The following is a 22344-nucleotide window of genomic DNA, read 5'->3' as shown; positions in this document are numbered from 1 at the left end:
GCAGTTTGGCACGAGGTCGAGAATACATAGCGGAGAGGCAGAGATAGTGCCAGAGAGACAACGCAGAGCCTGGAGAGGTTGATGCAGAGGAAATTGGGAGCTACGCAAAGGCTGTAGAGGCCAGCGTGGGTGACACAAAGGGCCTCAGAGCTGACGTAGAGGCTTTAATAGATGTGCATAGGCTAGTAGAGTTGATGCAGGGCCAAGAGGCGGTGCTAGAAGAATTTTCGTGGGGCAGACTGAGTGTTGGTGAGCCAGGAAGGGTGACGCAGAGCAATAGAGAAGCTTGGAGCAGCTTTCGCTGTCCAGCGAAGGAGCTGCCATTGTTGCTGTGGGATCATTCATTCGATGTTTGATCAGCCGAAATATCTATCTCCGAGGAGAGGTACTATTGCTGAGGACATTCTCTGTTGGGTGAGCCATTTTTGGCACCCTAGATGTATTCAAAAACTGCATAATAATAAAACCCTCATATTTGCTACACTGGTTTTCCCGCATATGGTTTTTATGGGGATGATTGTCCAAAAATAACGGTGTCCCTTGTGTGTTTGTCTCAGTTATTTCAGTGGCTGATCTATATATGAGTTAAGGCTGCGTTTGTGTTTATTTCAGTTAATGGAATGCACAAGTAGGAGAAATTAAACCAGATAATGCAGTAGGGATTTCTAATGTGTCAGACTTAGAAATTTCAACACTTGACGAACATTGACTGCAATTTTTGCGCTAGGGTTTCTGCAGGTCAACCTTTGGCTTTGACTAGATTTTTGGGCAGACTTTTGGGACTATTTTGACCGAATTTTTTGGAGCAAATTTGATTGTTGATCAAGGATTGGTTAGGGTTGCGTTGACTACTGTTGACTTTGACTGAAAATTGCATAATTGAAGTTTGACCAGATCTGACTATATTGCTCTTATTTGATTGCATATTGGATAGTTGACTTGGTTGGTCAAGGCATTGACCTTTGACTATTTGTTAGATGTACTTGGACTATGTATCTCTTTGCTGAACATTTGATGACAATCTAATAAAAGAAGAATTTGGAAAGGGTTTCCCCCCTTGTGGGGATTTTCCTTTGTCTTTGACCAAATCTCTGTGTCTCTATTGTTCTTGGTTGTCTTCTATTGTGCATATGGTTTTATGTTCTATCTACAATTTCTTACTGTTATTGGGTGATTGAAAATATATTGGATAATTGATTGCTATTGGAAGAAGAATTGTTATAAGTGATTGTTACAGCATAAAACATTGGAAAATTAACATGGTATCAAAGTTGAGGTGAAGACAAGCCCAAGGAGACAAGAGCAATCACCCTTTGAAGATATCTTATTTGTTGTTGAAGATCACTTGACTTGGTCAAGATGTCTACCTCATACTTCAAGATTGAGGAGAGTTGAGGTGAAGACAAGCCCAAGGAGATGAGCAATCACCCTTTGAAGATATCTTATTCGCTACTGAAGATCACTTCATTTGGTCAAGATGTCTACCTCATACTTCAAGATTGAGGAGAAGCTGAATAACTCAACTATGCTGTTTGGAGAGCTAGGGTTGAGTTGACTTTGGAGGACAATGATGTTTTCAAATACGTTGAAGGAAAGGTACCTAAGCCTCTAGAGAATGCTTCTAATGTTGTCAAGTCCAAGTACAAGAAAGGTGAGGTCAAAGTTAAGAAAATTATTATTGATTCTTTGAGAGATCATTTGATTATTTGTGTTGCAGGAAATGTATGATAAGTTGGTTGGGATGTATGAGGTCAACGACTTGAACCATATTCTATCTTTGAAGAATCAACTCAAGGACATTAAGGATATCCCAACTCAAGGATTAGCTTTTCTCTGTTGGATAAATTACATTCGATAGAGAGCTAGTTCTAATTGCCCTTGGAGGTCTTCCAACGATTTGGGAGACATTTATTACCACCATTAGCAACAATGACAGGTTTCGTTCATTTGATGAACTACTGGGAAAGTGCACTCAAGAGGAGACCAGGATGATTTCTAAAGGGAGAATTTAAAATCATGAAGAAGGAGAACCCACTGCATTTGCTGCTCAAGACAAGAAGAGGGAAGGAAAACGAGGGCCATCTAATTCAAGAAAGCTTGCCCCTGAATCCCAGGACTCCATAGAAGATTTAGAAAGGAGAGGCCACAAGTTGAATGCTACAATTGCCACAAGCATGGTCACTATGTTTGAGACTATCTGAAAAAGAGAGGTGCTTCAAGGTACAACTACAACAACTGTGGCTACAACAAAAACAAATATAGCAATAGAAGACGAAGAGATGCTCTTGCTTCTCTTGAAGAAGGCCATTGTCCTCAAAAGAGATCAAGGAATTCAAGGTATGATAAAAATGCAACTGCTACTCAATCTGAATATTTTCTTATTTTTGTGCTTTCTAGTTCCTCTCCTCTGGATTCGTTTGATAGCTAGTTAGTGGATTGTGGGGCCTCTAGACACTTCATTGGTTATTGTGAAGTTCTCTCAAACTTGGTTGAGAGGGAGACAAATTTGAAGATCATTCTTGGGGACAATTCTACTTATCTTGTGAAGGGGTTTGGTTTTGTTACCTCTCATCTAGATTATGGTCAAACTATACATCTTAAAGATGTTCTATATGTGCTAGGATTGAAAAAGAATCTTGTGTCTATATTTGCCTTGGAGGAAAAACGAATGAAGGTTGTTTTTATAAATTTGAAGGTCCTTACTTGGCCTATGGAATCTCGCTTGAGGGAAGCCTTCACTTTGGGATCAAGAATCAAAGGCCTTTATAAAGTCAATGGAAGATTGATTTGAGCATTGGTTCATGATAGTAATCATCAATGTGAGCTATGGCACCAAAGATTCGCTCACCTTCATTATGATGCCTTGCCTAAGGTGAGGAAGATGGTTTTTGGGATGCCTGAGGTTCAAGCAAATCATGATGGAGTTTGTCTGGGATGTGCAAGTGGAAAGAAGACAAAGGGACCATTCCCTTCTAGCAGGAGCAGGACAAATGGAATACTTCAATTAATACATTCTGATCTATGTGGACCCATGTTGGTGACATCTCTTGGTGGCTACCTATACTATATAATCTTTGTGGATGAATTCTCCCGTCAAACATGGATTTTCTTCTTGAAGCACAAGGACCAAGCATTTGACATGTTCAAGGACTTCAAGGCAATGATAGAAAATCAAACAGGGAAGAGAATAAAAGTTTTCAGGTTTGATAATGGAAGAGAATTAATGTCAAATGAGTTCATTGACTTTTGCAAGCACACAGGAATCAAGAAGGAGACCGTCATACCTTATAACCTTGAGCAAAATGGAGTAGCTGAAAGGAAGAGTAGGACCATCATGGAAGCTACCCGAGCTATGTTGCATGATTAAAAGCCGTCGATGTTTCTATGGGGAGAAGCTACAAACACTATTGTCTATTTTCAAAATAGGGCTCCTCATCAAGCCTTAGGTGACAAGACCCCTGAAGAAATTTTTATAGCTATGAAGCCTGATGTTTTAAATTTGAGGATTTTTTGCTGCCCTGTTTACATTCATATGTCAAAGGACAAGAGGAACAAGCTGGAAGCTTCATGAAAGAAAGGTACTTTTGTTGGCTATTGTGACAATTCTAAAGCTTATAGAATATATGTGGCTGGTCAAAGGACTATAGAGTTTAGTAGGGATGTGACATTTGATGAAGATGCTATCCTTGGGAAAGTAAGGGACACTCCTCCCCTGCCAATGTTGAAAATAAGAACGATGAATTGGATGTACAAGAAGACTCTTCTATGCTTGAGCCAAAGATTGATGTTGTTGATGATCCTATGGAACCCATGGACCCCTTGGATCCCCCTCCGTGTGATCCTCTTGCTAAGAAGAGATCGCTATAGCTTTGTGACACTATACAAGATGCTGAGAGACATAATGTTGCAAGAGGAACCTTCAGGGAAAGCAAGAAGCCATGCCGATATTAGGGATATGTTGTAGCAATGAGCAACATGATACAGGTTGAACCACACACTTTTGAAGAAGTAGTGAAAGAACAAGTATGGAAGGATGCTATGGCTGAAGAATATGAGTCCATAATGAAGAATGATGTGTGGGACGTGGTTCCAAGACCCGAAGGAAATTCTGTTGTAACTTCTAAATGGTTGTACAAGATTAATCTAGAAGTGCAGGGCCTTCCCCCTAAGTACACAATGGTCGAATGAATGATTTCCCTTAAGAAATTCTTGTCACAATCATTGCTTATAATATTGTGCTTTGTAGATTCCACAAAGTTGCGATGAGAGGGGGATGAAGGACGAGGGAAAGGAGAAGTGCAATGAATATGTTGCTCAAGGTGATGGGCCCATTAGAGAGGGGAGGTCATGGAGTCAAATTCTTGTCACAATCATTGCTCATAATATTGTGCTTTGTAGATGCTAGAAAGTTGCGATGAGAGGGGGATGAAGGACGAGGGAAAGGAGGAGTGCAACGAATATGCTGCTCAAGGTGATGGGTCCATTAGAGAGGGGAGGTCATGGAGTCATCAAAACCCTGAGGGTGTGTCCAATGAGATAAAGTATAGTCAATGAGGGGCTCGTCCTTGACACTAAAAAGGGGGAAAGGGCTCATGGTCACTTGGGATCATATGACAAGGGGTGAGGGAATCACTTGAGGAAGACTCAAGATGATGAATAAGAGGAAAAGACAAAGGGGATGGTGAAGTGTCATATTCAATAAGTTTTTCTTCCCCAAGATCATAATCTAAAGGCTCAAGTGATTTGAATATAGAATCATAAGGAGGATAGGTAGGAGCCTTATCGATTTCCTCATTATTAACATCAAAGATTGGTTTTTCCCTAAAAGGAGAATGGGTGAGGGAATCACTTGAGGAAGACTCAAGATGATGAATAAGAGGAAAAGACAAAGGGGATGGTGAAGTGTCATATTCAACAAGTTTTTCTTCCCTAAGATCATAATCTAAAGGCTCAAGTGATTTGAATATAGAATCATAAGGAGGATAGGTAGGAGCCTTATCGATTTCCTCATTATTAACATCAAAGATTGGTTTTTCCCTAAAAGGAGAATCGATTACTTCCAACTGCCTCTCTTCATGCAAGGGAAAATAATAATTCTCCTTCCCAAGGGTATCGATGGATATGTCATCATAAATATGTCTGAGAGAAATGGGAGACCACTCTCAACCTCATCTTCCTTGTCGGTGTCATAAATGGGAGCACAATCAAATTGAGGACTAACGATTTTTCACTTCTCCATTTCAATGTGGAAGTAATCTTCAATGTCATCTTCCAAGGCACTAATGGGATCACATTCCTCAAGGTTCTCAAAAGAAGAGTCATCGAGAGTAATATCCTTGAGAAAGGCAAGGTTAGTCTCGATTTCACTTTCCGTAGACTCATCCTTCCCAACACGTGTTTTCAAAATCATCTTGTTCATCATGTGGACCCATGAGGACTCATCTTCCTGCTCATCGCTTAGATCCTCAAGGTTATCTCCAACCTCTTCATCTTGACTAATGAGACCTTCCCTTCGGAGGGCTTCCTCTAGGCTCTCACAAGCAACTTCATTAGATTGGAATTTCGGTCCCTTATACTCCACGAATTTGTTGATCAACTTGATAAAAGATGAAATGCTTTCAAGCTCACACGAGTCAAGCCAACCTCGGTGCTTGTATTCAATAGAGGCAATAAATAACTCCATGAGGCTGTCTAGATGAACCACATTAACCTCAGAAGCATGCTTAATAAGTTTTGCTATGTGGTCAATTGCTGTGGATGGATCACCCTCAAATTGTGGCATATTTTGCATGAACTTCCAATCCAGGCCATTTGGGTATCCTGGAACCCATGTGATATCCAAAGCAGGAAACCACTCATGAAGCCTTTTAAAAGCCATTGATCTTTATATATTGATATCATGGGAGTTGCCAGGGTGAACTAAAATTGCCTTAACAAATGCTTGCTTCACCCTACAAGCATTGACTTTGAGGTTCAATGAAGAACTAGGGCTTCGTTCTTCCAATGGAGTCGCCAAAATGATATGTCAATAATGTCATATGAGGAACAAGACACACGTCTCGTGTCCCTGGCAGCAACGCCAAAAATGTTACCACTCAAACTTGCAGGGGTCATAGAAGGGGATCCTATAGAGCAACTACCAGGTCAAGGGGCAACAATGGAGTGATAGCCCACTGTCACCTCAGCTAAAGCTCCTTGCTCTTTATGGATTTTCACCGATGGGAGGAGACTCGGTAGTAAAGGGAATCACTAGAAGGATGAATCAATGAAGAGAAAAGGAGTGATTCCTAAGGCCTATTCACAAGAGAGACATAATTGTATGGTTTGCTTGGTTGAGAAGCAAGGTGTAAGGCTCTCTAATAAGGGCCATGGTACTTTCAAGGGCTAGGGTTTGTGAATGAGACTTATCAAGGAGGAACCTAGTCCTAGAAACCCTTGTGAAAACTTGGTTTCCAAATGGTCTTTGTAAAATTATCTTCCATAAGTTGTGGGACCACATGAGACCAAGTGGACCAAAGCTAGGTCCAATAGCTGGAGTTGATCAATCAGGGGTGTATGTGACCTAATTAAGGGGGAGAAGGGGATCAAAGGATAAATTTTTAGTGATTTTAATGCAATGATCCCTATGAGGTCACTAGCCAATGGGAAACCAAGGGCAAGAATCAATTTCAGATCTAGGGCTTGGAATATCTCGAGATCCCACTGATTGAATTGCCTCAAATTTGGAGGGTTCTTGGGAGACACAACAACGCAGTAGAGGGCAAGAGATTGAATTTTTTTGATCAGTGGATTTTGAGAAAAATGATGCCCTGGGTCCCGTATGGAGGCTAGGCCTAGAAAGAAAGAGAGAAGGTGAGAAAGATGTGCTTTAGAGTGATCACCAGTGGAGGATCAATGCCTAATCCTTTGGGAGAAATGGAGTCAAGGAGATTCCAATGCTTGGGATGATTTCATTTAGTCAAGGAGGCCTCTAGAACAATTTCGCATGGGCAATTGCTTCAAGGTCTTTATACTTTGATATGCAATATATGATGACTTATCAAGATAAAATTTCGACAAATATCTCTAGGAATATTCACTTATTCATACATGGCCCATTACATGATGCAATCCGATGAAAAGACAAAATTTCTACAATTTCACATAAGAAAAGCAGTGAATTTCAGCTCAGTATAGTGAAAATCCCCAACAACATGCATGTGGCAGAAGAAATGATAAAATAACATGAAAAGATTATTTACATGTAAGAAAAAGTATATCCAATAATCATTATATGCGAAGAGTGAAGCTCCAAGACAAAAATGAAGAGATCCAAACCAACGTGGAAAAAGTCGGGATTTGATCTTAAAATTCCGTTTTTTCAGCCAGTGGATTAAATCGGCCGAATTTTTGCTGACATTTTCCCTCCCGAAAAAATCAAGAATAAATTGTAATAATCCCGATTTTATCGGGAGTCGACCCAAAAAGTCGTCCCTCATTTCTCAGGCCGTGGATAAGAGGCCGTAAAGGGAAAAAACACACATTTGTTTGCTGTTTTTGCCCTCATTTGTCCCTATCGAGAGAGTAGTTGTTTGCCATTGCCCAAGAGGAGGAGATTTGCTAGTTTTGTGGTGGGGATTTTGAGATTTGTCCACTGCTCAACGTGAGAGATTCAAAGTGCTGAATTGCTGCTGCTAGGTATGTATTTTAATTTCTCTCTTAGTCTTTGTTACACAAGGCTTCTTAAATCTTTCTATAATTTTATTAGTTTGTTTTTATCTTATTTTTGCTTAGAATTTTGAATCAAAAAATTGTTTAGAATCTAGATTGGAACAAAACTTCAACTTTCCAGAATCAAATGACAAAAATTCAAACCCTTGTTTAGTTAATCTGAGTGTGTTCAAGTGAGTGAGAAGAGGCATTTAAAATCTAAAATCAACAATTACATTTGTGTTTACTTCTTATGTGATGGGAAATTTTTAATTTTTTTTTAATTTTTTTTGTGCCCAGATTCAAATTCAAGTTCAAAGTTTCAAACAAAATGCCAAGGCTTTTGGACCCTATGTGGGAATATGGTGAACCTGATACTATACTCGAATCTGGGGGGGTTAATAGAATGTATTTGAATTGCAAGTTGTGTGGCAAGCATATGTTAGGGGGTTTCAACAGATTAAAATTCCATTTGGGGCAAATTCTAAGGCAAAATGTAGACCTTTGCCCAAATCCATCTCCATAAATAATTAGGCAAGCCATTCAATCGTTGATGGATAAAGAGGAGCGCAAAGACACCAGGGTAGCACCAAAAATCCAACTTGTAGGGGCCTCAAGGGTGGGGGAAAGTGAGAGTGGTTCTTCAACATCACCTTCCACACCCATATGTCCCAACCCCTCATCTTTCTCAACTTTTTGTGTTCCTAGAACCACACTTGGTGCACAACCTGGCACCAAATTGGCACTTAAAAAAAAGAAAAGGCAGAAGCTGACAGGTTGGTCAGTAAATATCTTCAATGGAGTGATGTTCCTTTCAACATTGCCAAGACAAACCCATTCTACCAACCTATGTTTGATGTTGTTGCTGTTGTTGACCCGGGGTACAAAGCCCCCACCTTTGCAGAATTGAGAGGGCCTCTTCTTCAAGATGAAAAAACTAATTGCACTTCTAGATTGGAGGAGTTTAGGGCATCATGGGAACACACTGGATGCATAGTCATGTCAAATGGTTGGACTGGCCAGAAGGGTAGGACCCTTCTTAACTTCTTGCTTAGTTGTCCCAAGGGGACAATGTTTATGAAATTTGTTTAAAGATGCACGTTTATTATGTGAGTTGTTGGACATCTTCATTTAGGAAGTAGGCCCAAGAAATGTTGTCCAAGTCATAATGGACAACGCTGCAAATTATGTTGCAGCTGGCAAGTTGCTTATGGAGAGGTATCCTAACTTGTTTTGGACACCTTGTGCTGCTCATTGTATTGACTTGATGTTGGAGGATATAGGTAAGATTCCTATTGTGAGGGATATTGTTGAATCATCTAGGAGCATAACAAAATTTATATATAATCATGCATCTGTGCTTAGCTTGATGAGAAGATTCACCAACAACAAAGAGTTGGTGCGTCCTGCCATTACACGATTTGCCACTACTTTCATATCTCTTCAGTCTCTGTTGAATTCTATGTGGGATGTGAAGAGCATGTTTCTTTCACCAGATTGGCGTGCTTTATCTATTAGTCGCAAACCAGAGGGAGAGGGCATATGTAGACTAGTTTCATATGATTAGAGCTTTTGGGCAGGAGTAGAGGAGGTGTGTGCCATATCAGAGCCTTTGGTAAGGGTTCTTCGGTTGGTTGATGGAGACAAGCCCACAATGTGCCTACTTGTACCCACAATGTGCCTACTTGTATGAGGCCATGGATAGGGCCAAAGAAGCCATTCGTGCTTATTAAGAAGATAAGGGAGACGAGGGGTTAGAGAAACAACATGTCATACGGAGAGTGATTGATGAGTGGTGGAACAATACCCTCCATCGCCCCATTCATGTTGCAGGTATCTACCTCAACCCCACATTTGCTTACACCTGTGGTTTCAGATTTGATGCCGAGGTGATGGGTGGATTCTTCACTTGTGTTGAGAGGATGGTGGCATCTGAGCAAGAATGTGAAGATATTTCTAAAGAAATGGAGGTATATAGGATGGAAGGTGGCACATTTGGTTTTACCATGACTATTAAGAATAGGATGACCAAAATGCTAGGTAAGCTTCAGTTTGTTTCAAACTTTCAAGTTTAGAATTTCAATGTTTTTTTATGTTTCTCATTTTTCTTTTAACTTGTAGATGCTTGGTGGACAAGCTATGGTGGAAGAGTACCCCATCTCCAAAAGCTTGCCATTCGAGTGCTTAGCCAAACACGCAGTTCCTTTGGGGGTGAGCGCAACTGGAGTGTATTTGAAAAAATACACAGCGAAAAGTGCAACAGGTAAAACAATTTCAAATTAAATGTTTTGAATTCATTTCATTATTTTTAATATTTAAATTTTAAATTTTCAAAGTACGAATTTACAATCTATGACCTTATTACATATTGGAGTCCCAACGCCTCAATGACATGGTTTACATCTATTTCAATCTTCTATTGTGGGTGAGACAACTTCAGAAATCTCCTGATGTGGAAGCCATCTCACTGGACAATATTGATACCACTGTTGCATGGAGGGTCGAGACTAAGAGGCAGACCATGGACTCGATTCCTGATTGGTTAGACGTGGATCTAGAGGAGGTAGCGATTGCAGGGGAGGGAGAGCCAGAGGTAGAGGAGGAGGAGAAGCATCAGGGTCAAGAGGCAGAGCTGGATGAAGATGATGAGGAGGAGGTGACACCATCTAGGATGGGCAACAACAACATAGGACAAAAGCCACCTCTTTTATCGACTTCTAGAGGATGACTGAGTCCACTTGTATTTCCAGAATCTGGGCCTTCTTCCTCTAGAGGAAAAGGCAAAGCCATTCCCTATTCCTGTAAAAGGGGCAGAGAATCTCAGTGACTGATTACTTTATGACATGTAGATGACTCTTGATATACATTTATTATATTTTTTGTTGATATTTTGACTCTTGAGAGTTGAAACTCAGACAAGGCTCAAGATTCAGGAGTTGATTCACTATTTTGATATGTGATGTAGCACTAGACTTCATATACATATGATATATTAGCTTTCTTTACATGTTTACGTGGAAATGCATTTATTTGATGCTGTGGATACTCCAGATGCTAAAAAAATAAAAATAAAAATAAAATGAATATTTTTGTATTTTTTAATTTTGCCGACTTTTTGCCAACTTTTTCAAAAAACTCCCGACGTTAACGAGTTTTTCAATTTTTGGACCCTTGCTGATTTAATTCCGGCTTTGACTTTTTCCACATTGATCCAAACATCAAAATTCATCCATTCATCCAATTTCGTCCTTCAAAAAGAATAGCAAACATCTCCCAAGAGAGAATGATCGAATCCAATTGATGATGATCAAAATGATTCACCACACTTGTGATTATACACTTCCTAATGAATTCGATTTAGCTAATTAGGCTTAATTTAGCCCCTCAAATAAAATAATGTCCATAATAACAAAACTTTTGGTGACAAACCTGCCAAATAGCTCAATAATGTAAAGATAAGACTCTCAAGAGGGTCGAATGATCAACAATGTTAGTTGTTGGGCCTTTGAGGAGGCCTGATGAAGTACAAGGGGCGCCATAATGAAGAAATGGACTCCAAACATAGTGGACAATGAGCTGGCTCCTTGTTATCCAATGAAGAACCTGTGGTGCTCCCAAGTGGGTGTGGGGGCACAAGGACATCCTCATGGGTCTCCAAATGGATCAAATATGCTTGTAGACCGTCGAGCACTGACATAAGCCCTCCCTCTGCAACGGGAGGAATCCTGGAACATCTGCCAGGTTTATGGTGCAACTGTGGAGCTGGCTAGGCATGGTGGACCAAGTGCATCATCCTCATCCAAAAGGTGGAACACGAGCAATCAATGAACGTTGCTGGGGATCCAAGAAGTAATATCTGCTATGGTGGAAGCCCATGGTTCTCAATGCTCATCCTAGAAGTGTTAAAGAATCTCAAAAAAAAGATCTGAATGTCTTCCGATTCCAAATTCTTGCCAAAGAGATTGTCGAAAAACTAGATTGAGTATTTCTTGAGCAAATACTTCAGACTGGGCCACATGTATATATTCTTCTTAAGAATTCCACACTAGATTTACACATTCTAGATATGCAAGTGCACTGAGATACGTGTCAAAAGAGCTAGTTGCATGAGATGTTTTGATTGATCTTGCAAACCTTGCTAAAACGAGTCCAAGCCTCAAAAATAAAATATTGGCATAGAACTTTGGTCTTCACTTGAAAGAAAGTTGCTCGGCGAGTCCTAGAAAAACAAGCAATCATCCAAAATAAGAAAACCCTCCTCATTGCAGAGTACAGACCATAAGTGAATTCACCACCGATTCGAACCATTAATTCTGTTGAACTTGACAACAGATTGAAGATAATTATCTAGGAATTATTTTGATACCTCCACTCAATCCCTTGGTGTGATATTTATATAATATTGATGGTCGGACAGTGGAGGAACCGACCATGAAGTACGACAAGAGTTGTAAGGTTAAAATGTATGTGACCAATTTTTTTCGTCCATAAAAATTTGAGCCTAGATCAACGAACATGACTGGCATATATTCTGGTGCCAACTTTACAAATTTAAACAAAACCTTTTTGATCCCAACTGATAATCAATTCATAATTTTAAAATAAAATCCTTTTTCAAAAGGGTAAACCCTTCTATAAAGCTTCCTTGTTCAACATTGTAATTACCAAGATCCATATGAACAAAGTAAGTTTTTAATGCCAAACTTGAAATAATAATGGAGCTACTTTTGCAATTGATTTGTGGAAGCTTGACGAAAATCAGGGGTTTCAACTTCAAGAAGCAATATCTACTCAACCGTGAGGACCCACATGGCATGCAACCTACCGCTTGAATCGGCACATCGAGGAGGATCGAATGACGGTGATCTTTAGATCAAATTCACTGATCTCATCCTCAAAAACCTCAATAAATGCAGGGCTACAAGGGTTTCCATCCATCCTTCCATTGGAGCTTCCAACTAATGCAATCCAAACAAATATTAAGAGCATTCATTTACAGACGTTCGCATCAATGGCAACTCCATTCAACAGGACTCAGTAATTTGGATCATGTTTGGACTCATAACATATATGAGATACTTATTCATTCATGATATTTTGGACATCTATTGATATTATGCATTGTTTGGACATGGCTTTATTGAATATCAATGGAAAATGTTTTTATTTTTTATTTTTTATTTATTTATTCAATATATGTATATTTGTTAAAACTGGCAACTAGGGCCAAACTCCTTGTGGGTCATCTTATTAATGGAAGCTGATATTTTTCTTGGATCCCTCTCATCAAGAGGTGTAGGATTGATCTAAAGATCATCCGATTCCGATAAGTATTCATGGAGATATGAATTTATTTGTGTTATGGGACAATTCGTCAAGGTTGGCCAACAACCAAATAAACCTCACTTGTGCTCAACATTTTAGTATAAATAGAGGTGTCTTTCAAGTCATTTCAACACACTTGGGATCTCTTCCTCTCTACTTGTCTTTGGGTTTTAGTAGGAGGAGAGATCCTAAGGGATAACGCTGCCCTAATCTAAAGGGTAGAAGCCTGAACTACTGGGAAAGTTGATGTAGAGGGCAGAAGCCGGAATTGCCAGGAAAGTTGACGCAAAGGGCAGAAGCTGGCACTGTTGGGAACAAATGGAACTGTCAGAACAACCAAGAAAGCTGACGCAGAGGGCAGAAGCCGAAATTGCCGGAACTGCCGGGAAAGCTGACGCAGAGGGTAGAAGTCGGAACTGCCAAGAACAACCGGAACTGCTAGAACAACCGGGAAGCTGACACAGAAGGTAGAAGCCGGAATTGCCGGGAACAACCGGAACTGTCGGGAACTACCGGAACAGCTGGGAACGCTGACGCAGAGGGAAGAAGCCAGAACTGTCGGGAAAGCTGATGCAGAGGGCAAAAGTCGGAACTGCCGGGGACAATCGGAACTGCCGGAACAGCCGGGAAGCTGACGTAGAGGGCAGAAGCCGTAACTGCCGAGAACAACCGGAACTGTCGGAACAGCTAGGAAAGCTGACGTAGAGGGCAGAAGCCGGAACTGCCAGGAATGACTGGAATTGCTAGGAAAGCTGACGCAGAGGGTAGAAGCCAGAACTGCCGGAGTGTTTATCCAGGGTTTTCGCCAAAGCATCTGTCTTCGAAGGAGAGCAACGTGCAAGGGACAAGCATGTATTGGTACAACTAGCATGCAAGGGACAACTAGCATGCAACAACAAGCATGCTAAGGACAACAAGCATGCTAGGGACAACAAGCAAGCAAGATGCAACCAGCACATAGCTCAGTATGGCAACATGGTGCGGTGATGGCACATAATGCAGTATAGTGATGGGTACAGTCATGAATCATGATTAATGAAGCATGATGAGATGCAGCATAGTGATGGTGGGTGCAACATGGTGCATCATGATGAGGTGCAGCATGATGACGAAATGCAACACAATGATAGGTGAAGGAGTCACCTTGGAGAATCAGTTGAAGCAGCATGTCTTCAACTGATCTCATATATCATTTTCTTAGAGATGATCTATGCTCTTATCTAGATAAGTCAAAGTGTTGACTTCTGTTGTAAACGTACTATTTCTCTCTCTCTGCTGAACTATTAAAACATATAAGAAGAATTGATCAAGGGTTTCCCCACATTGGGGTTTGTCCCTGGCTAGTGCCACATCTTGTGTCCTCTTGTCTTGGCTTGTCTTCTGCGATTTATATTTATGTTCTATCTGCAGTTTACTTTAATGCTGATGTGATTGCTAATCTGGAAAAGATATTGAGCTAGCTGTGAAAATTAAAATAAATTGCTCTAGCATAGAACATACCTAAACTAACAATATCTTTATTTATTGTATTCACTGATTTTTTCCCAATCCAATTAAAGCTCTTCGCTCTTTTGCCTCACTGGTTTATTGCCGATTCCAAGTTTGGATTGGTTAAAACATGACAGTTCTGGAATTCTATTAGCAGTGGTATATTTCTAATAGAAAGTGGAATCTTATCTCTCCTTCCATATTTTGGCATCTGTAACAAACTCATCAACAATATATTCTTCATAAGCAACTCACATAATGTGTGAACTTTATGATTCTCTTAACAAAAGACCTAGGATCACACAATTATACATCAATATTCCAATAGAGTGGGAGATTTGGAGCATTCCTTGCATCACCAAGTTCATGTATGGATTTCTCACACGATGAGAAAGTGGATGTCTAATAAGTGTTGGGTTATGTGAATCCTGAGCCTCACCAAACTGAAAAAAATAAAAAAATCATAAGATCTTATTATCAGAATCTTTTTGTTCACATGGGGATTCTAGCATGGGTAGTAGAAGAAAGACTACCATATGCTGCTTGATGGGCTGACAAGCTCTTGTATTGAGGCTCCACATGTATCCAATGTCAGGTCATTCCTTGATAATTGGTATTAGTCGATAAGCCTTAGTTGATTTTATTGTTGTGGATGATGGATAGTGCATGTAATCTATTGATTGTAGCTATAAATGTTCCATAGTAAATTTTTTATTATGTCTAGAATCGAAAAGAATGAAACCATGCACTTGCTTACCCTTTTTATTTATGCATGCAAAAATTGTTTCTTTTTCTTTGTTTGGACATCCAATTGATATTTTATTTGTAAATTTTCAGATATTGATTTTTAGGTCTCTGAATGTTGGAAGGTCTTATAGATGTTGCATTGCTTTGCCACTTCAATTTGTTTTTCATTTCAGAAGGTCTTTCATTTATATAATGACATCTGCTGGAGCAGAAATTCCAAATATTTGTTTTTGGTAATCAGTTTTCCTGTATCTCTTTCTTTGGTAAAAGCTTGTTCATGCAAGGCTGTATTTTTATCTCCTTTTCCTTCTAAAAAGATGCTTTTTTATATGTTGATTACCTTGATTTGTAAGCTATTTTAAGTTCTGGAGGATTTTAAATTGCTTATAAGAACTAACTGATATTTTTCCTCTTCTTGTTGTATTATTCTTAACCAGATTTTCTTGATATGTAACAGCTTCCTAGCTCTAAGGAGGATGTGGGCTCTCCAATTAGCATGATCCCTAGCACAAAGGATGGTTATGTTGATTGGGCACAGGTAATTTATTAAAATTTTGTTATGTTGTATGTGAAAAGAAACAAATTACATACTTATCTATGACGTGTCTAACCATGCGTGTCAGAAAGTTCTATTCTATTGCTGATCAGGTAAAATTATGATTTATCTTAGGAGTTATATCAAGACATGATACAAATATTGAGCTTGAATTCTTAAGGTTGAGTCAGCTCAACTTTGAGCAGCATGATTGTTTGAGTGGTTGGTTTGATAGAACCATTGGTTTTGGGTAGACCCACTAGGTTTGATAATTGTGCTAATTACCATTCATCCTATTTGCGTCCTCTCTTAGTGTTTTTAATGATCATTCTTAATATATATGATCATTACAATGAAACTTGTGGCTATGTATAAATATATTTTAATTATTTAAAAATACTATTATGTTTATTCCATTGCCTTCTTTGGTTTTCTTACTGTTACCGCTCACATTAGCAGGGGTCCTAGGAGGGGTTCCTATATAGAAATTACTAGGTCAAGTGACAACAATGGAGCAACAACCCACTATCACCTCGGCTAAAGCTCCCTGCTCTTTACAGACTTTTACTGATGGGAGAAGTTCCGGTATTAGGGAAATCACTAGGAGAAATATATCAATGGTGTAAAGGTAGTGATTCCAAGAGCCTATTCAAAAGAGAGACTCTAATGATAGGAATTGCTTGTTTTAGAAGCAAGACGAAAGGCTCTCCAAGAAGGGCTAGAAGGAGACCTACACCTAGGGTTGAGGAGTCTCTCTTGGTAAGAAGTGCCATAGACCAAGGAATCCTAGAAGAACAGGGTTTCTAAGCAATCTATGTGACATTGGAGTGACAAGGTTGCGAGACCACAAAGAAGCCCTAGTGGACCCAATCGAGGTCAAGGGCTTGAGGTGAAATTTCAGACAAATGGACTTTACCAAGTGAGGGAGGAGAAAATGATACAAGAGATAGGATTTGACCTGGATTTTCAATGCAATGATCCTTAATGAAGCCACTAACCAAAGGAAGCCTAGGGAGAAACGGTTCTTGAGCTAGGGCTTGGGATAACTTTAGATTCCACTGTTGGAATCACTTGAAAATTGGAGGACCTCTCAAGGACACACCAACGCAGTTCTTGACCAAGTTTCATCAATTTTGGATGGTTACAATTGATTTTGTGTGATACCTTATGAGACACTAGGTTTAGGGCTTAGAAAAGAGAGAAAGGGAGGTGAAAAAGTTTATTCGTTGAGATGATCACCGAGGACTAGACCAGGGCCTAGTCTATTGGGAGAATGGAGTCAAGGGTGAGATTGATTTTGGTGTTTTTGCTCTATCAAGGAGCCTAATTGCAGCTTCGCATGCCGTAGTGAAGCAACTACCCAGCTACAACAAGGATTTATACTTCGATTTGACAAAATAATGGAGTTTTGAGGTTTAAACCTTCAATGATTCGCCTTAGGAACATTCAGTTTTCATGCCCAATGAATAAACATGCAATTGATCAAGACTTTTAGATGATTCAAGATTTTCCCTTAAATTTAGAGCACAAGCAACACCATGATGTAGTATTCCATACATTTGACATAAATTGAAAATTTCGCATGGAAGAAAAACTTACATAGCACAAAAAGTATATCCATCCATTATATTTGCAAGAGAGAAGCTCTAAAATAGGATAGCATCAATCCAAACATCAAAATGCATTCAAGAATCTCTAATTCGTCCTCCAAGAGCTAATGCGAAATTCTTAAGAAGAGATACCAATCCAAATCCAAGAGATGATGAGTTACAAATGAGGCCTCACTTGTATTTATATGAGCCTTTAATAGTTCAATGGGTCTAATTAGCCTAACAAACCCCTAAAAGTGCCTCTAATATGCAAAATAACACCCTAATTGGTGACAATCCCACCAAATAGCTCCATAACATGAACAATAAGCCTCTCAAGACAACAAAAATGATAATACTATTGATTTGGGGTAGCATCAAGTGTGCTCTAGCGACGAAAATTGGTGGAGAGGCTATAGCACATGAGATCTCCAAGACCCAGAAATGGTTTGGGCAGAATCTAACCAGTTTGGGAGATATTAAAATAATTAATATTTTTAATGGAGTTTGTAAGTCTAATCTTAGAAAAAATAAAATATTAATGTGAATTAATATAAAACTGAGTTAGAATGGTCCAAAAGTCATGGATCAAACCAGATCTAATCTTAGCCGTTGATTGGGACTTAATCTCGGCCATTGAATTGTCAACGAGAAAAGTATAAGAAGAGGCTTGATTGTTAGTTGGAGAACACATTGAGTTGATCAAGAATTTGATTTTCTGGGGCAGGGCTTGCTGAGGAAATCGAAGGAGTGATTAGAGTTGTAGTTGAGGGGTAGTGAATATAGTAGCAGAAAGGCAGAGGTAGTACCGGGAGCATCAACGTAGAAGCCGAGAGGGGGTTGTCGTAGAGCTAGCTAGAGGCCACGTAGAGGAAGCCAGGAGCTGCGCAGAGCTTAAGGAGCGCCAACGTGGGAGACGCAGAGGCTCCAAAGGCTGACGCAAAGCCCCGAGAGGCTGATGCTGGGTTGACGCTAGGCTAGAGAGGCTGACACAGACCCTAGAGGCTGACGCTGGGAGATTTCGTGGGGTAGATTGGAGTTGGAGAGCTGGATAGGGTTACGCAGTCCCTATCAGAGTGACAAAGAGCAACAGAAGCGCTACAGTGTTGTTGTGGGATCGTTCCTTTGGTGATTTAGTTGGAATCAATGTTGCACGAAGCGGGAGCGAAGCGGAAGCGCGGAGCGCGGAAGCGTCATTTTCCAAAAATCTAGGAAGCGAAGCGTCCGCGGAAGCGTCTGCTATATATATATATTTTTTTATATTTTTTTGCATTTATACTCAAACCAAACATCCCAAATACCAAATTAATTGTAGAAGACATGAAAACATGCATATTTTTGCATAAATCAAGATAGATATGGCATCCATGATTCCATTGTAGTTACTAGTATGTACAACAATCATCTATATTCTAGCTATTACAAACATACATCAAATTTTTAAGCATATTATAAAACATAAAACATTTAAGCATATTATAAAACATAAAACATAGAGCATATTATGATTTATCTAGCAAGTGAGCAACTGTCAACATTTGTCATGTCCAAAATTCAAATAATAATGTTTACAAAATATGTCACTTGGTCACCGCCAAGCCAAAAAGGTTCAAAATTTAAATTCACAAGTCTACAAGTCTAATGAGTAATCTATGACAAAAAGAAGTAGATTGTGAATATATCTACTAATCTCTCCTCCTTCCACCACGAATAGAACGTGATGGCGGGCCTCCACGTGGTGGCAATGAAGAAGATGGTCCCTGTGTAAGTCGTGGCACTGGAACTGATGAAGAAGAACCCCCTGCCGTTGGTGTTGAACCATGGAACCTAGAAACCAAGGGACCAGATGGGGGTGGGGGTGGTGGCATATCAACACCCGTGTCATCATCCTAGAATTGCTCAAAAAATTCATGCAAAAAAAAAACACTAGTTAACAAAAAAATTAAAAACATGAATTAGAGAAATGCTTTATAAGGGAAAATTGGAAAATTCATACCACAATGGACATACCTGGATAAGAGAATCCTCTAATTGCTCTAGTCGCAACACTCCATCCTCCAAATTGGGCTCCTCTGGATTCTTGTCCCAAGTCAACAAGTCTTTATTAGACTTTGCATCTTCACAGTAATGGGACAACAATCGCAAGTTGTAATGAACATAAACCAAGCTCTCTGCCCGGTCTAAATTCAACCTGTTCCTTTTAACACTGTGGATGAAAGAATAAGAGCTCCAACACCTCTCTGCAGAAGAAGTGTTTACCACCTGTGATAGCACCCGCAATGCCAAACTCTGTAGAAGTGGAGTAGGCCCTCCATGCATGTTCCACCACTCAAGAGCAGAAAAATGCTCTCGATCTTGAATTGCATGCATGCTCCCAAATGGACCAGTGTTGCTCGTATAGTTGCTCACCTGTCTCCGTACCAATGCAGCCTCCTCATTATCAGGGATTAATCTACTCAATGCAGCCATATATTTTTCGTGAACCTCTTTATCTTGGTGTGGTTTTTTCCTGACTCCCCCCCCAGGTGCTGGTTTTGAAAGCCATGATGGATGATAGTATTTAGGTGTCAAAACATATGCTAATGCATGCAATGGAACATTTAGCATATCCCATCGTTTTTCCACCTCTTCACGAATATAATTGTACAAGGTGGTATCTCTAGGCTCAACAATGTCTTTAATCTGCCCCAACATGCTATCCATTTGCTCATACACCTCCCCAATTACTGGTCGATCTGAATCTGCAAACTTGATCATGTAATAAATTGGTTTGGTGAATTGCAAAACATATTTAACCTGTGACCAAAAGTAACTGTCAAGAACAGTGTCCTTGACTTCATTAGCACCATCTGTGTCAGTGTTAATTTCATCCCATGTTTCAGCACACACCAGATTAGTTAAAGCTTGTCTCACCCTCACTAGCCGCCTAAAGGTGAGGTAATAACTAGCAAATCTTGTCTTTGCAATTTTAAGCAATTGCAACTTGGAGTAAGTGCCATAGAAGTAGTTTACCCTTGTATGCCCTGTGATGAATTTAATGAGCTGCTTCCCTTTCCTGTAAACCTCAGCAATCCACCCACAATCTTTGTGTTTCACAATATCATGCATCAAAAGGTTCAATGTGTGAACCAGGCACCCAGACCAAAAGATGTGTGGATGAGTACGCTCAATAATTTTTCCTGCTAACTTACAATTTGCTGCATTATCTGTGATCACTTGAACCACATTATTCGGACCAACATCTTTGATTGATTTCAATAGGAGATCTGCAATGTTTGGTGCAGTTGCACTGATGGAGGAGGAGTCATGAGATGCAATAAATACTGCACCACTAGAAGAAACACCAAGAACATTTATCAAATGTTGGTTTCTAATATTTGTCCACCCATCTGATACAATGGATACCCCAGAATCCACCCACTCATGTGTAAAACGTGTCAAAGCTCTTTGAACCTTAGCTTTTTCTCTTTCTAATAACACTGTTCTAGCTTTCTCATAGTTGGGGGCCTTGTATCCTTTTGGGGCTTCATTGATGGCCTTTACCATTTCATGCCAATAGGGAGAGCGAAGCACATTGAATGGTACACCGCAAGCACAAAGAAAACGGACTATCTTTCCATCCACATCATCCCTCCCAGCAACATTAAGGAAATCCCCTATTGTTTTTCTACCTCCAGAGGTTGCAAAAGTACCATGAGGAGATGGGCAACTACCAAATTTAGAGGTTGCACTTGATTCAGAATGAGTTTTTTGTTTCTTGTTTTTTCGTTGTGCAGCCATCTCTATTTTGATGTATTTTTGTCTTTGTTCACTTGAAATGTTTGGGCAAATGGTTACCCCCACAGAACCCTTTTTTTCATCACTGTCTAGCACCCCACAAAGATGCCTCCTCAGACGGGTATATGAACCCGTATATGGTTTTCCTCCATGACAACCATGAGGGCACATCCATTTGTAAGATCCACCACCCTTTCCCCCTTCAAGTTTGGTCACATAGTTCCACAAGGGATTTGATGTACCTTTCCCATCTTGTGCTTCAGTGTCCTCTTCAAGTTCATCCCCTTCCTCTTCAAACCCTTCCTCCTCATCATACATTGGGTCACTACTATTAGGACCAAGTTCATCCCCTTCCTCTTCCCCTCTATTCCTCACCCTTGCCATCATTAAAACCAAGAGTGGAATGATACATAGAAGCCAAAAGAACACCATCTTGGAATATGGATATAGGTGGTGGACAACCTGTAAATAAAGGAGCAAGTAGAAACAATGGGAAAGAGTAGGAGAGGGAGGAGAAAAATACAATTTTTTTTTCAAAAAAACAAGGGAGTTTGGGGTTTGAACTTACCTCTTTAGCTCTTGTAGATGAAGTCCTCCAAGCTCTTGCTCCAAGCTCCTCCTCCTTCTCCTAGCTCCTCCTTCTTCACTCCTCCAAGCTCTCCTCTCTTCTCCTCTCCTTTCCTCTCTTCTCTTCTCCTCTCCTCTCTTCTCTTCTCCAACTCTCATAAACTCAAAGTGAGAAAATGAGAAGAGAATGGGGGCTTTATTCTTTTCTAAAGTCACCCTAAACTCACCCTAACCCACCCCCTCATGCTAGTTAAGTTAAATTTTAAAAGAAATTAAAAAAAAAATACGTTTAATTCGCTGCCTCCGCGGGTTGCGTGCGGGTTGCGCCTGGGTGGCGTGCGCTTCCGGGCAGGTTGCGTGGCGCCACCCCTTGCCCGAATCGCCTCCCGAACCGCGATTCCGGGGGGCCGCAACCTCAAATGGCAGGAATCGTTTTTTTAACCTGGAATCGCGCCACCTCAAAAACGAAATCGCGCTTCCTGTGGGGATTCCGGATCGATTCCGTACGATTCGCGATTCTGCCTTTGGATCCGGGGGGGGGGGGGGCGATTCCTGCAACACTGGTTGGAATATCTATCTTCGACTGAGAGGTACTACTGCCGAGGGCATTCTCTGTTGGGTGAGCCA

At 40.2% G+C, this 22344-nt stretch overlaps 1 protein-coding gene across 2 annotated transcripts in view; it reads left to right on the top strand.

Annotated features, from left to right (window-relative positions):
* Positions 1 to 22344, top strand: part of LOC149256637 (asparagine--tRNA ligase, chloroplastic/mitochondrial-like) — a 346887-nt gene that overhangs the window by 207755 nt on the left and 116788 nt on the right. For both annotated transcript variants that reach the window (XM_089460808.1, XM_089460807.1), the window contains one exon: positions 15707 to 15787. In XM_089460808.1, the coding sequence (XP_089316934.1) occupies positions 15707 to 15787 (81 nt within the window). The remainder of the gene's footprint in view (positions 1 to 15706; positions 15788 to 22344) is intronic.

Source organism: Pinus tabuliformis, chromosome 7 (assembly GCF_031772625.1).
Source record: "Pinus tabuliformis cultivar Carrire ecotype Pingquan chromosome 7, CPIR1, whole genome shotgun sequence".
Lineage (NCBI taxonomy): Eukaryota > Viridiplantae > Streptophyta > Pinopsida > Pinales > Pinaceae > Pinus > Pinus tabuliformis.
This window is presented reverse-complemented; position numbering and strand designations above follow the sequence as displayed.